This window comes from Thamnophis elegans, chromosome 14, assembly GCF_009769535.1.
Source record: "Thamnophis elegans isolate rThaEle1 chromosome 14, rThaEle1.pri, whole genome shotgun sequence".
Classification (NCBI taxonomy): domain Eukaryota; kingdom Metazoa; phylum Chordata; class Lepidosauria; order Squamata; family Colubridae; genus Thamnophis; species Thamnophis elegans.
The window spans coordinates 7094009-7108529 of record NC_045554.1 but is presented as its reverse complement, the minus strand read 5'-3'; the positions used below and the strand labels follow the sequence as shown (position 1 = coordinate 7108529).

The 14521-nt window shown below is 45.2% G+C and overlaps 1 protein-coding gene across 1 annotated transcript in view; it reads left to right on the top strand.

Moving 5' to 3' along the window:
- The first annotated feature begins 1430 nt into the window (after window positions 1-1430).
- The window catches only part of REXO5 (RNA exonuclease 5), a 35839-nt gene continuing 22748 nt past the window's right edge, over window positions 1431-14521 (top strand). The window contains 8 exon segments of the mRNA XM_032231009.1: window positions 1431-1447; window positions 2121-2342; window positions 4964-4989; window positions 4992-5089; window positions 8980-9064; window positions 10586-10693; window positions 12316-12404; window positions 13708-13823. Coding sequence (XP_032086900.1) covers window positions 1431-1447; window positions 2121-2342; window positions 4964-4989; window positions 4992-5089; window positions 8980-9064; window positions 10586-10693; window positions 12316-12404; window positions 13708-13823 — 761 coding nt within the window.

Genomic DNA, 14521 nt, shown 5'->3' with positions numbered 1-14521 from the left:
TGCTGAGAGCTGCTCTTTCTTTTTCATTCTGAAGATGGGCTTCATGGCATCCTGCGATGTAATGTGCTCCAATCCGTTGTTTCCCGAATTTAGCCACTTGAAAGGATGTGTGGACTTCAAGCCCCAGAATTCCCTGCGAGCAGGGGGGGCAGGGGGATCCTGGGAGTTGGAGTCCACCCACTTTAAAGTGCCCAAGTTTGGAAAACAGCTTTAAGTCCATGTTGGTAGAACACAATGGAGCGCCTGCTGCTACTACTCTCTTTATTGTTCTCATTAAATTGGATTAGAATAAATTAAGGTAGAATCCATAATACCACAAGGGCTTGCTATTAATTATGTGAAATGCAGATTCAATTAGAACTCTTTTATGAAGGAGACTTGATGTTCTATTAGAATGAATGCTAAACATGTTGCAGAGTTATTGATTTATATTATATTATTCATTCTAAAGTTAAGTTATTCTTCTGATTTGATGAAGAAAGTCGTAAGAATGGAGGGGGAAAAATCTTATTTGCTTCTCTAATGAGATGGGCGGCAATAAAAAGATTAGCAATAGCATAGCAGTTAGACTTATATACCGCTTCATAGGGCTTGCAGCCCTCTCTAAGCAGTTTACAGAGTCAGCATATCGCCCCCACAGTCTGGGTCCTCATTTCACCCACCTCGGAAGGATGGAAGGCTGAGTCAACCCTGAGCGGTGAGATTTGAACCGCTGAACTGCAGATAACAGTCAGCTGAAGTGGCCTGCAGTACTGCACTCTACCCACTGCACCACCTCCTCTCTTGACGATTACACTAGGCTAGATATCGATGAATGATATTAGATATGGATGGATAGATGGAGAACAATAGATATAAATAGATGGTAGATAGATAAATTATCATCATCATTTAACAACCCCATAATCCTTTGCGGGATGGAGTCTTGGGCAACTGAATGGAGTGTTACTGGCCAGATGCCCTTCCTGTCGCCAATGAGGAGTTTTGTTCAGCAGATATATTCTCATTGTGCCCAGAGAGAAATATCTGCCTCTGCCCGGGATCGAACCCCCAGCCTCCTGATTGTGAAGCTACCACACCATTCTATGGTAGATAGATAAATAATTCTCCTTAATTCAAACCCTAAACAAAATTAAGTAGAATTTCAACTTATTAGTATTGCTCCAATTGTAAGAGTTAACAACATTGCTGGTTGCTTTGCTCCACAGATGTTTTTCCATTAATTTATCATTTTTTAAAAAAATCTTTTCTGTGATGCTCTTTTTTTAGCAGATAAATTCCTCCCGAAGAGGGATAAATAAAATGGTTGCACAAACTGATGGAGTTGCAAAGAAAAGGGATTATGAAGATGAGGAAACTGGAGGAGAGAAACGGAAGGCTAAAAGAAAGAGAAGAATGAGAAAAATGACATTCACTCAAATGATGAGGAAATGAAACTTCCAGTGAAGTAAGGTTTGTTTATGGATATACTATTCCAGAAGATTTGCCATTATGGCATGTTTGGTTTCATCATTCCCCATAATAATAATTTAAAAAAAAAACAATTTAAGTTTTGGGTGGAGTTTTCCAAATGTTTTTCTGACTCTGCTTTAGTTTATGTCTTTTCAAAACATGTTTTGAATTGTTTTTCCTTCTAAAGGTTTGCTGTAGGTTTTTTTTCAGTCTGTGTTATATTTTTAATGCAGTACTTCATTGTTCATATCCATGAATCATTAAGTTATAATTAGAACGATGTGCTATTCCAGTTGGCTGTTTTTGCATCTTTCTCAGCTTAAAATTATTTCCCAAGTTTAATATCAAGAATTAGACAGAAGTTTAATCATTTGAAGGCTTGCAACTAAGACACTGAGATTCTTGATCTCAGGGTAGGAAACATTTAAAAAAAATACTTACAAAGCTCCAGAAACTTTAGAAGCTGCTTGATTTTCGCCCATTGCTGAATTGGTCAATGTGGGAGGACAGTTTATATAAAATCACTGCTGGGACTAAAATTATTTGGCATTTATCATGTTTGTGTAAATAATGTCCAAGTTTCATGCATATCTCGCAGTCGGCTCTATTAACTGTGTTTCTCCTTTTGCGTGTTTGATGTGTTTTTTTAAGTGGCATCCTCTTCCCAGAAACGAACTCTCCGTTCTTGGATGTTTGTGGAACGGTGCCTTAAATCCTGACATTTTCATTGGGAATGTAAACACTCCAGAGTCAATTGTCTTGGTTTCCAAGGTGAAGACTCCCTGTTTGTCTGCTTGGAGGTTTGGAGAAGGCCAAATCACTCATGAGCAACTGCGCGAATTCCTCAAGTATGCCACGCAGGGAAAACAGCACAATGTCACTCCGCCCAGGTAAATGTGCTCTTAATGTACCTTATGGAAGGTACCGTATTTTTTGGACTATAAGACGCACCGGTGTATAAGATGCACCACGATTTCGAAGAGGTAACCCTGGCCCCAGGAGCACTCCGCAGGCTTCAGCAGGGTGAGGGAAGGCAAAATTGCCCTCTTTTTTTTTTGGCCCGTTTTCCAAACTTTTTCTGTAAAACGAGGGCATTTTTTGCCTTCCCAGCCCTGCTGAAGCCTTCAGAATGCTTCAGGGGGCTGGGGGAAGGCAAAAATGCCTCAGTTTTTGCTTCGGGAAGTCAAGAATGGCTTATTAGGTGTATAAGACGCACCAACAATTCCACAGTTTTAGGGGGAGGGAGGTGCATCTTTTTTTTAAAAAAAAAAATTATTTCCATTTTCATAACATACAATCACATGTATACTATACATAGCCAGTATCATATAGTATTAAATAATAATTACATCAGTTTCCTCTTGTCAACAATGCCCAGAAAAATAAAAACCCATTATAGCTCTTCTGCTCTCTACACCTCTTTCTTCTACCACCCTCCAACTTTCTATCTTCCCTCCATCATCCTTTCCTACTCTACTTCCCCTTCCTTTCTCCTTCTCCTCTCTCTACATTCCACTCCTCCTTATCCTCATCTTCCCCCCTTACTCTCTCTCCTATCCCTCTCTTCCCTTCTTTCTTCTCCCTTCTGTTTCCCATCCTCTCTCATTGGTGTATTTCCGCTTCATATCAATATACTTAACATATCCTAGTTTTAAAGAAAAAATAATAATAGTAATGAAAATATAAGAGAAGACAGTATACATGTGGAGTCAAATTACATTAAAATCTAACACGTCTCGTCAAACCTGATATATATCCCTCCCTCCCACCCTCCCCCCAACCCCCCCAGCCTTCCCTCCCCCAACTTTCCAGAACCCATACACGGTATAGATCTTTAACAAGAGGTGCATCTTATACTCCGAAAAATACGGTATCTATCCACCTTAAATGTTCAACCGTACAGCTAGTCCTTGACTTACAACCCTTGGTTTCGTGTCCATTTGAAGTCAAACAGTGCTGGGAAAAAGTGTTGTGAGATCGTTTTTCACACTTAACAACCATGGCAGCATTCCCATGGTCGCATGATCAAAACTCATCCGCTTAGCAACTGACTCATGTTTATGACAGTTAACAGTGTTCCCAAGGTCACAAGATCCCTTTTGGGGAACTTCTGGAGAGGCGGAATCAATGGGGGAGCAAGATTCACTTAACGTTGCATTGGCATCCTTCCGTCTCATAAGACTTTGGTATCGTGCTCTGGAAAGAGGTTAAAAGCTGGAGTGTCCTCTCCAGAGCACAAGGCCTGGGTAGATTAATAGCAATAGCAGTTAGACTTATATACCGCTTCATAGGGCTTTCAGCCCTCTCTAAGCGGTTTACAGAGTCAGCATATTGCCCCCAACAATCCGGGTCCTCATTTTACCCACCTCAGAAGGATGGAAGGCTGAGTCAATCCTGAGCTGGTGAGATTTGAACAGCCCAACTGCAGAACTGCAGTCAGTAGCCTGCAGTGCTGCATTTAACCACTGCGCCACCTCGGCTCATTAATATGGAGGATAGACTGTTGCCCAAGCAGCAGATCCCCCCTCTCCACGTGGCTGAAATAGTTCAATGGAACGGCAGAGCCGATATGATTAGTTCCAGCTGTGTCGCAGGAGTTACCAGAACGTGGTTGTACACAGTCACGAACTGCTTCCGGGACTCCGGCTCTGGATTTTGCCTCGAGATTGACTCCCGAAGCCTTTTCCAGTAGTGGATAGAGCCACAAGGCGGTGGAGGTTTGCAATCGGAGTTTCCCTTCTCCTAGAAGATGGCTCTGCCGCTTTATCTGCCGTTGGGGCATAGAGCCCTCTTCCGCCTTCAAAACCATCGACCATCTTCTCCTGTAACCCTGGAAAGGGGCCCTTACAAGGAGGGGCTACCAGCCGGGCCAGCTGGACCAAGGTTTTTTAAGGAGGTGTTACTCCTCCATCACTCACCCTTTGTTCTGGCTTGTGACAGGCAGAGCCTGGCTTCCCAAACGTTGTGCCCAGGATGGCGGGTTTCACTTAACAACCTCGTTACTAATAGAGCAATTGCAGTCGATTCACTTAACAACTGCAGCAAGGAAGGCTGTAAAATGGGTTATTGCATATTGCATTCTAACCACTGTGCACGATGGATGGATGGATGGATGGATGGATGGATGGATGGATGGAAGGAAGGAAGGAAGGAAGGGAGGGAGGGAGGGACATAGCAATAGCACTTAAACTTATATACCGCTTCACAATGGTATTACATCCCTCTCTAAGCGGTTTACAGAGTCAGCCTCTTGCCCCCAACAATCTGGGTCTCCATTTGACCTACCTGGGAAGGACGGAAGGCTGAGTCAACCTGGAGCCTGGTGGGATTTGAACTGCCAAATTGTAGGCAGCCAGCAGTCAGCAGAAAGTAGCCTGTAGTACTGCACTCTAACCGCCTGCGCCACCACGGCTCTAAATGTTTAGAAACCAGTCTAACAACCGAGAAATAGCTTTGCCCGGCGTGGCTGATGAAAGGAATGTAAGAGATAACCTGGTCCCTTGTGGTACAGTTGGTGTCGTATCCACCACCAAAGGCACGGGCTGGTGTAATGGTGGTCATTTTACATCACGTGGATCAACTCCATTTCTACCGGTACTACCTGCAGTTCAAACATCTCCGAAAGACCTTCAAACACGTAAGTCACGGACGTTTATCCATCAGGTGGGATGGCTGGTCTGGGAAATCTGTGTACGATATGGCAGTCCTCGCAGAACAAGGAGCCCGGTGTGGGGGGTAATTAACTCACCGTAGTAACCACACGGGAACATAACAAGAAAAAGTCCAATTCTGTTTCTATTTTTTAAAAACCCCAACTGTGTTTATAAAACTCAAGGCAGCAGGCATGCATACAACTCCTTCCTCTTCCTATTTTCCCCCTAACAACAACCCTGTGAGGTGGGCTGGGCTGAGAGAAAGCGCCTGGCCCAAAGTCCCCCAGCCGGCTTTCATACCTAAGGTGGGACTAGAACTCACTGTCTCCTGGCGATGGTCTCAAAGTCACTCAGCTGCCTTTCATGCCTAAGGCAGGACTAGAACTCCCTGTCGCCCAGTAATTGGCCCAAAGTCACCCAGCCGACTTTCCTGCCTAAGGCAAGACTAGAACTCACCATCTCCTGGTGATGGGTTCAAAGTCACTCAGCTGCCTTTCATGCCTAAGGCGGGACTAGAATCCCTGTTGCCCAGTAATTGGCCCAAAGTCACCCAGCCGACTTTCATACCTAAGGTGGGACTAGAACTCACTGTCTCCTGGCGATGGTCTAAAGTCACTCAGCTGCCTTTCATGCCTAAGGCAGGACTAGAACTCCCTGTCGCCCAGTAATTGGCCCAAAGTCACCCAGCCGACTTTCATACCTAAGGTGAGACTAGAACTCACTGTCTCCTGGCGATGGTCTCAAAGTCACTCAGCTGCCTTTCATGCCTAAGGCGGACTGAACTCCTGTCGCCCAGTAATGGCCCAAAGTCACCCAGCCGACTTTCATACCTAAGGTGGGACTAGAACTCACCGTCTCCTGTGATGGCCTCAAAGTCACTAGCTGCCTTTCATGCCTAAGGCGGGACTAGAACTCCCTGTTGCCCAGTGATTGGCCCAAAGTCACCCAGCCGATTTCCTGCCTAAGGCAAGACTAGAACTCACCATCTCCTGGTAATGGGTTCAAAGTCACTCAGCTGCCTTCATGCCTAAGGCGGGACTAGAATCCCTGTCTCCCGGTGATGGGCCCAACGTCACCCAGCTGGCATTCATGTCTAAAGCAGGACTAGAACTCATTGTGGCTCAGTAATCGGCCCAAGTCACCCAGCTGACTTTCCTGCCTAAGGCAGGACTAGAACTCCCTGTCTCCTGGTGATTGGCCAAAAGTCACTCAGCTGGCTTTCACACACCTAGGTGGGACTAGAACTCCCCATCTCCTAGCCCGACGCCTGAATTAAAATTAAACTCTTAATGGTTCATTTACCAGGGTGGCCTGCTTTATCAAGGCAAGCAAAGAATTCTCCTGAAAATCACTGCGTCTTTCAGCCGGAGGAAATGCACTTTTCCCAACGTCATTCCTGATTTTTTCCCCCTCCTGGCCTGCCTTTGCAGTTCTCTGCTTAACAGGCTACTTCGACCCAGCGAGGCTGGCCGAGCGATTTGGGGGTTTTTTTGAGGGGGGGGGAAGCAGCTTTGCAGCCACAAGGAAACCACATGGCTCTAATTTAAAGGCTATTCGAGACTTTCCAGGAAGAAGTCTGCCTCCATTCTCCTCAAGAATGAGCTCTTTCTTTCTTTCTTTCTTTGCTTCTCTTCCTTTTTTCCTCTGGCTGCCGCCTGGAAAGCCAACTTCATTAAACACAACTGGGTTGGCACAAAGGGGGCTTGTTTTTCTTGGGAATTTCCCCAAGAAAGGGTGATCTGTTATCTCCCTCACCTTTTCCCCTTTTTAAAAAAAGGTTGGGGGGGAAATCAAGGCCAATTGTTTTGACCGCTGGCTGAAGCTTTGCAAATGAAGTTTGGTGCTTATTGTGTGATTTAAAAGTCTGTCTCTCCTCTCGCTCTCCTCCCCCTCCTCCTCTTCTCTTCTCTCTCTCTCTGTCCCTCTCTCCCTCCCTCCCCTTCTTCTCTCTCTTTCTCTCCCTCCCTCCCCCCTCTTCTCTCTCTCCCTCCCCCTTTCTCTCTCTTTCTCTCTTTCTCTCCCTCCCCCCTCTTCTCCCTCCCTCTCTTTCTCTCACTCCCTCCCTCCCACCCCTCTTCTTCTCTCTCTCTCCCTCCCTCTTCTCTCTCTCCTTTCTCTCCCTCCCTCCTCCTTCTCTCTCCCTCCCCTCTTCTCTGTCCCTCTCTCCCCCCTCTTCTCTCTCTCTTTCTCTCTCTCTCCCTCACTCCCCCTCTTCTCTCTCTCCCTCCCTCCCCCTCCTCTCTCTCTTTCTCTCTCTCCCTCCATCTTCTTCTCTCCCCCTCTTCTCTCTCCCTCTCTTTCTCTCTCCCCTCCTCCCCCCTCTTCTCTCTACCCTCTTTCTCTCTCCCTCCCCCCTCTTCTCTCTCTCTCCCTCCCTCCACCCTCTTCTCTTTCCCCCCTCTCTCCCCCCCTCTTCTCTCTCCCTCTCTTTCTCTCTCTCTCCCTCCCTCCCCCTCTTCTCTCTCTCTCCCTCCCTCCCACCTCTTCTCTCTCCCTCCCTCTCTCTCCCCCCTCCTCTCTCTCTCCCTCTCTTTCTTTCTCTCCCTCTCGTCCCTCCCTCCCCCACCCTCTGTCTCGCACAAACACACCAGCACAGCTAGGAGTTATCAATCGGACCTGACGTGTGTTGTAATAATTTGTGTTTGACAAAGTGCTTGAGAACTTGGCTGAGGTGGAAGTGCAGCTATAAAAAGGGAAAGTGAAGGCAGAATCCATCACTGGGTTGTTAAAACGAAGGGAAAAAACAATTCCTCAGAACGTTTAAGCAAAGAAAATGTTTGCAGCCCTTCTGAACATTACATGCACGGGGATTATTCTCTATGCTATCTATGTTGTTTGCATTTGTCGTCATGGATTGCACCAGTGAGGCTAAAACCAATTTCATTGTATACATGATGTACAGTGACAATAAAGGCTAAACTATACTCTGCTCTACATTACACTACACTACACTATATACTCTAGAAAGAGTGCAGAGAAAGAGCAACAAAGAGGATAGGGGACTGGAGAATAAAACATACGAAAACAGTTGCAGGGAACTGGGTATGTCTAGTTTACTGAAAAGAAGGACTAGGAGAGACAGGATAGCATCTTCCAATATCTCAGGGGGTTGCCACAAAGAGAGGGAGTCAGCTATTCTCCAAAGCACCTGAGGGTAGAACAAGAAGCAATGGGTGGAAAATAATCAAGGAGAGAAGCAACTTAGAAACTTGGGGGAGAAATTTCCTGACAGTCAGAACAATTAATCAGTGGAACAGAAGTTCCTCCAGAAGTTGTGAATGCCCCAACACTGGAAGTCTTTAAGAAGATGTTGGATGTCCATTGTCTGAAACGGTATAGGGTTTCCTGCCTAGGCAGGGGGTTGGACTAAGAAGACCTCAAGGGTCCCTTCCAACTCTGCTATTGTATTGTACTCTGCTCTGCTCTGCTCTGCTCTACTCTACACTACTCTACATTATATACTCTACACTACATATTACACTACACTACATTATACTATACTATATGCTGTACTATATACTATACTATACTATACTATACACAATACAAATACTAATTCTAATACTATACTATACATTTGATTATCCCTGGTGCTTCTTATTCTTAAATTTATATTTATGAGATTACTGGAGAATCCACTTCTCGTCCTGGAATTATTCTTAAAACAAATGCCTGTTTGTTTGTTTGCTTCAAGGCCAGATCGTTGTTGATTGCTGTATTTGTACAGGTAGTCCTTGATATACGACCACCGTTGCTAAGCGAGGCAGCTTTCATCAGAAGGTTCCAAACGCCCCTTTCCTCTGACAGAATACGGTGTTATTTCATTTTCTTTGTCTTTTTATTTCTCTTCCCTCTGTTCTATGTCTTTTATCAGCGTTTCTCTCTGCCTGGCCTCTCTGGTGACTTCGTCAAAAAACTTGGGCTGGACACAATCACCCGTCAGCAGCTCAGCAAGGAAGGTATTGATATATTCCTTTTCAATTCCCTCGTCAGCGTTTTGAACCCCTAGCTCTGCATAACGGAGGGAGCTCCCGTGACTTGTCCCGGCTTCTGCCAACCTAGCAATTCGAAAGCAGGTAAAAATGCAAGTAGAAAAATAGGGACCCCGCCTTTGGTGGGAAAGGAACAGCGTTCCGGGCGCCTTTGGCGTTGAGTCATGCCGGCCACATGACCACGGAGACGTCTTCGGACGGCGCCGGCTCTTCAGCTTAGAAACGGAGATGAGCACCTCCCCCTAGAGTCTGGGAACGATGAGCACATCTGTGCGAGGGGAACCTTCCCTTTATCTTTAGGCATATGTGAAGAATGAAAATGTGTGTCTTTTTAAAAAATTATTACTGCCTGGTCTTCTTGCAGCTTGATTTTATTTTACGGTTATTTGTTTAACATTTTTGAAAGAGATTTGGGTGGTTGTTTTAGGATATTTTAATTTTGCTTTCATTATCCTGGCGACTGCTATGCAACTGTTGAATTGGTGCATAAGCAGCAGTTATAAATCTAACCCATAACATACCGTATTTTTCAGAGTAAAAAGACGCACCTTTCCCCTCATAAAACAGGGTGAAAATCTGGGTGCGTCTTATACACTGAATACAGCATTTTTGGCCTCCCAAAACCCCGCCCCCCTTTGCAAAAATGGCTGTGCAGCGCCTTTAGGAGGCTTCCAGAGTGCTCCTGGGGCTGGAGAGGACAAAATGAGCGAAAAAGGAGTGTTTTTGCTCATTTTTGCCCCCCCTCCAGCCGCCAGGAACACGCTACAAGCCTCCTAAAGACTATGCATGCCTTTTTTTTTTGACACAAAAATGGGCCTGTTTTCGTGAAAAACGGGCCATTTCTGGGAGATCTGCAGACTGCAAAAACTTTTTTTTTAATTTGCCTCTTGAAATTCGTTTTATATATATATATTAAAATTATATATATATATATATATAATATATATATATATATATATATATATATATATATATATATAAATTTAATTAAACAAAAACACACAAAAATCTTTCGTTACATCTTGTAGAAGCGTGTCGATCGGTTACAAATACATTTCGTGCGTTTCTTCCGCAATCGTTACCTATGCTCCATTCAAATTGAATTGTACATTTTAAAATCAAAAAAGGAAAAAAAATTATGTATTTTACTATCTCTGTACCACCATTCTCATTTAATTACAATTATTTAAACGTGCTTTATCTAAAATCATTTGTATTTAAAGACGCAACCACCTACTGGCACACATTCGCAATCTCAATAACCTCCAATAACTTTACACCTTTATAACATATTCTAAACAAGGTCAGTTAGTAGGATAGCTAAGCCTCTTGAAAATCTTGGTGCGTCTTATACTCCGAAAAATACGGTAAATCGAATGACATGGAAAGCCTCCTTCTGTCTTCTCACAACACATTGAAGAGACTGCTGACAGAAAGGGGCAAAAATGTTTATACGGATATTTAGAGCAAACATATCTTCGGTTTCAGAGAAGGATGGAGTCCCCATCATTCAGAAAACATGCAAAAAAGGAACACAGTCTCTCAAGTTATATGTTAACCCGCAAAGAGATGCGGTCTATGATTACCCTGTAGAAGGTAAGCTGACTTAGAACCCCCATTTATGATCAAATTCTAGATGTCTAGAAGAGGGACAGGCCATAACTTTAGTAGTTAGAACTAGACTACCTGTGTGGTTTTTGGGCCGTTGTTTCAGAGATATGTCCCTTACCTAACGGAGAAGCAGAATAGCAATAGCAGTCAGACTTATATACCGCTTCATAGGGCTTTCAGCCCTCTCTAAGCGGTTTACAGAGTCAGCATATCGCCCCCACAGTCTGGGGTCCTCATTTCACCCACCTCGGAAGGATGGAAGGCTGAGTCACCTTGAGCCGGTGAGATTTGAACCTCCGAACTGCAGATAGCAGTCAGCTGAAGTGGCCTGCAGTACTGCACTCTAACCACTGTGCCACCTCGGCTCCAGAATGACCGCAGGCGGGCAAAAAAGCAGCGGAAGTATTGTAGAAGCTACTTCCGACTTCCCACTGGCTTCCCCATTGCGTTTTCTCGCGGGAATCTGGCAGGGAGAATTAGAAATCTGCCCTGCCCTGTCCTGCCCCGCCCCGCAGGCAGGAAGTGGCTACTCCTGAATGGTGGAAAGAAAACGAGAGATTGCAAGAGTGCCTGGGAAACTGTCACAGAAACTGAAGATCACACGATTGCAGTAGCAGACGCAACTTCTCCGAATTTAATTCGGGAGTCACGAGTCACTGAACTTTGGATGCATTCGCCCATTTGAGATGTATTGGATCAAGAGCTGTTATCCTTTGATGCACCGTTTCACCCAGTTAAAGGCCACAAGATTGAAAGTTTTAGCAGTATATAGATAAATAAAGGTTTGTTCTCCATTCGATTGTCTGTTCCTCCCAAAAGGGTAACAGAATGATAGTCTAAGCTAGTGTTTTTTCTTCTCAGTCCACAATTGGCCCAAGAGTCTAGGTTTCTGGCATCCTTTTTATTTCTTCCTTTTTTTAATTTTTCCTTTTTTTTTACAGTTATGAATCACTTAGAGCATAGGGCAAGTCCAGGACGAGAAAGACGACAAATAAATTTAATAGCAATAGCACTTAGACTTATATACCGCTTCACAGTGCTTTTACAGCCCTCTCTAAGTGGCTTGCAGAGTCAGCCCCTTGCCCCCAAACAATCTGGGCCCTCATTTTACCCACCTTGGGAGGATGGAAGGCTGAGTCAACCTTGAGCTGGTGAGAATCGAGCTGGTGGCAGTGGGCAGAGTTGGCCTGCGATTTTGCATTCTAACCACTGCCCCACCATGGTTCTTTAATCGTAAATAACCATTTGAACACCGTTAGCATTTTGCATTCTAACCACTGCCCCACCATGGTTCTTTAATTGTAAATAACCATTTGAACACACGTTGGCATTGACAACTTCACCATCGGTCAATTGCGAAAGGTAGCTTTACTTGGAACAGGTTGCATTCTACGACGAGATTTCGTAGGCCATTAAACATCCACCTCTCCACATTCCGGGTCCTTGGGACTGGCTCAATAGGTGGATAAAAATGCCCAGAGCTAGTTTTAAGCATCCGGCTGACTGCATGACAGACCATAATAACAATCATCCGTCTCCCAAGGACTGCACTGTGTTGGCTTTCCGCAACCTTATTCAGATGTGACATTTGTTCATTGTCTCTCCAGGTTATGGCGACCGCAGCCATTTTGTCCCGACGCACTGCAATGGCCCGATTATGGATAGCAGCCCGCTCTTCGGACTGGATTGTGAAATGGTATTTATTTTGTGTTACTCTCCTTCCCATTGCAAAGGTTTGTTATTGTTGTTATTAGTTGCGAGGTCGTGTCTGACCCATCGCGACCCCATGGACAATGTTCCTCCAGGCCTTCCTGTCCCTTGGAGTCCATTGAAGCTCACGCCGGCTGCTTCAGTGACTCCATCCAGCCACCTCATTCTCTGCCATCCCCTTCTTCTTTTGCCCTCCATCGTTCCCAGCGTGAGGCTCTTCTCCAGGGAGTCCTTTCTTCCCATGGCCAAAGTCTTTGAGTTTCCTCTTCAGGATCTGGCCTTCTAAATCACAGTCAGGGTTGATCTCCTCTAGGACTGACCGGTTGGATTGCCTTGCAGTCCAAGGGACTCGCAGATGTCTTCTCCAGTACCAGAGTTCAAAGGCCTCCATTCTTTGGTGCTCAGCCTTCCTTATGGTCCAACCTTCACCGCCAAACATTGCAACGGGGAAAACCACAGCCTTGACTAGACACACTTTTGTTGGCAGGGTGATGTCTCTGCTTTTTAGTATGCTGTCTGGATTTGCCATAGTTTTCCTCCCCAGGAGCAAGCATCTTTTAATTCTTGGCTGCAGTCCCATTTGTGGTGATCTTGGAGCCTTTGAGTTTCCTCTTCAGGATCTGGCCCTTCTAAAGAGCAGCCAGGATCTCCTCTAGGACTGACCGGTTGGATGGCCTTGCAGTCCTTCTTCTTTTGCCCTCCATCGTTCCCAGCGTGAGGCTCTTCTCCAGGGAGTCCTTCTTCTTTCTCATTAGGTGGCCAAAGTCTTGAGTTTCCTCTTTAGGATCTGGCCTTCTCAAGAGCAGTCAGGGTTGATCTCTAGGACTGACCAGTTTGATGGCCTTGCAGTCCAAGGGACTCGCAGGAGTTTTCTCCAGCACCAGAGTTCAAAAGCCTCCATTCTTTGGTGCTCAACCTTCCTTAGCGTCCAACTTTCACAGCCACCCATTGCAACGGGGAAAACCAGAGCCTTGACTAGACACACCTTTGTTGGCATGGTGATGTTGGCATGGTGTCAATCTCCTTCCCATTGCATAGGTTGGATCTCGGTAAACAAGAAACAATTTCTTACGTATAAATGATTACCTTTAAGCCTTCAATTCTTGATTCCGGGTATACGTAGCTCCATGCATGCAAAACTCCCCAACTTCAGCCAGGAAGGGAAAGGATTAAATTTGAGGGGTGTTATCCTTCCGTAAACGAATCCATCAGTTCACCCTGTCACGGCGAGGGAGGAAAGGGACTGCAGAAAACATCAATCTTTCTTCCCCTTTTCTCATTTTGATCAGTGTCTCACCGATAAGGGATCAGAACTCACCCGAATTGCCGTGGTGGACACCGCCGGTCGCTGTCTTATGAATGAACTTGTCAAGCCAAAATGGCCAATCAGGAATTACCTGACCTGGTATGTCACTTAAACTTATAACCGTTGCAAAACTTGGACACTACCCAGAATTTTGAACGTTTGGGTACTGCAGATGCCCGAAATGTGAGCTCTTCAATTTGATATACCGTATTTTTAGGCGTATAAGACGCACCTTTTTCCCTCAAAAAAGAGGCTGAAAATCTGGGTGCGTCTTATACATTGAATACAGCATTTTTGGCCTCCCCAAACACCCCTGCCCCTTCACCAAAATGGCCGTGTGGAGCCTTTAGGAGGCTTTCAGAGTGCTCCTGGAGGCTGGGGAGGACAGAAATGAGTGAAAAACAGGCTGTTTTTTTCTCAATTTTGCCCCAGCCCCCAGGAGCAAGCTATAAGCCTTCTAAAGGCTAGGCATAAAAAAAATATTTCACAAAAACAGGCCCGTTTTTTGCTCATCTTTGGGGGGGGCCTCACCCCCCAGGAGCACTTTAGAAGCCTCCTAAAGGTTATTCATGCCTTAAAAAAAAAGAGGCCCGTTTTCCGTGAAAAACGGGCCGTTTTCAGGAGGTCTGCAGAGTGCCAAATTTTTTTTTTAATTTGCCTCTTCAAAACCTTGGTGCGTCTTATACTCCGGTGCATCTTATACTCCGAAAAATACGGTAGCTTTTTTTAGATGTAGCATCCTGGGAGTATATACATCCTGGGGGTGGGGTGGGGGGTATTGGGATTATGTAGTGGAA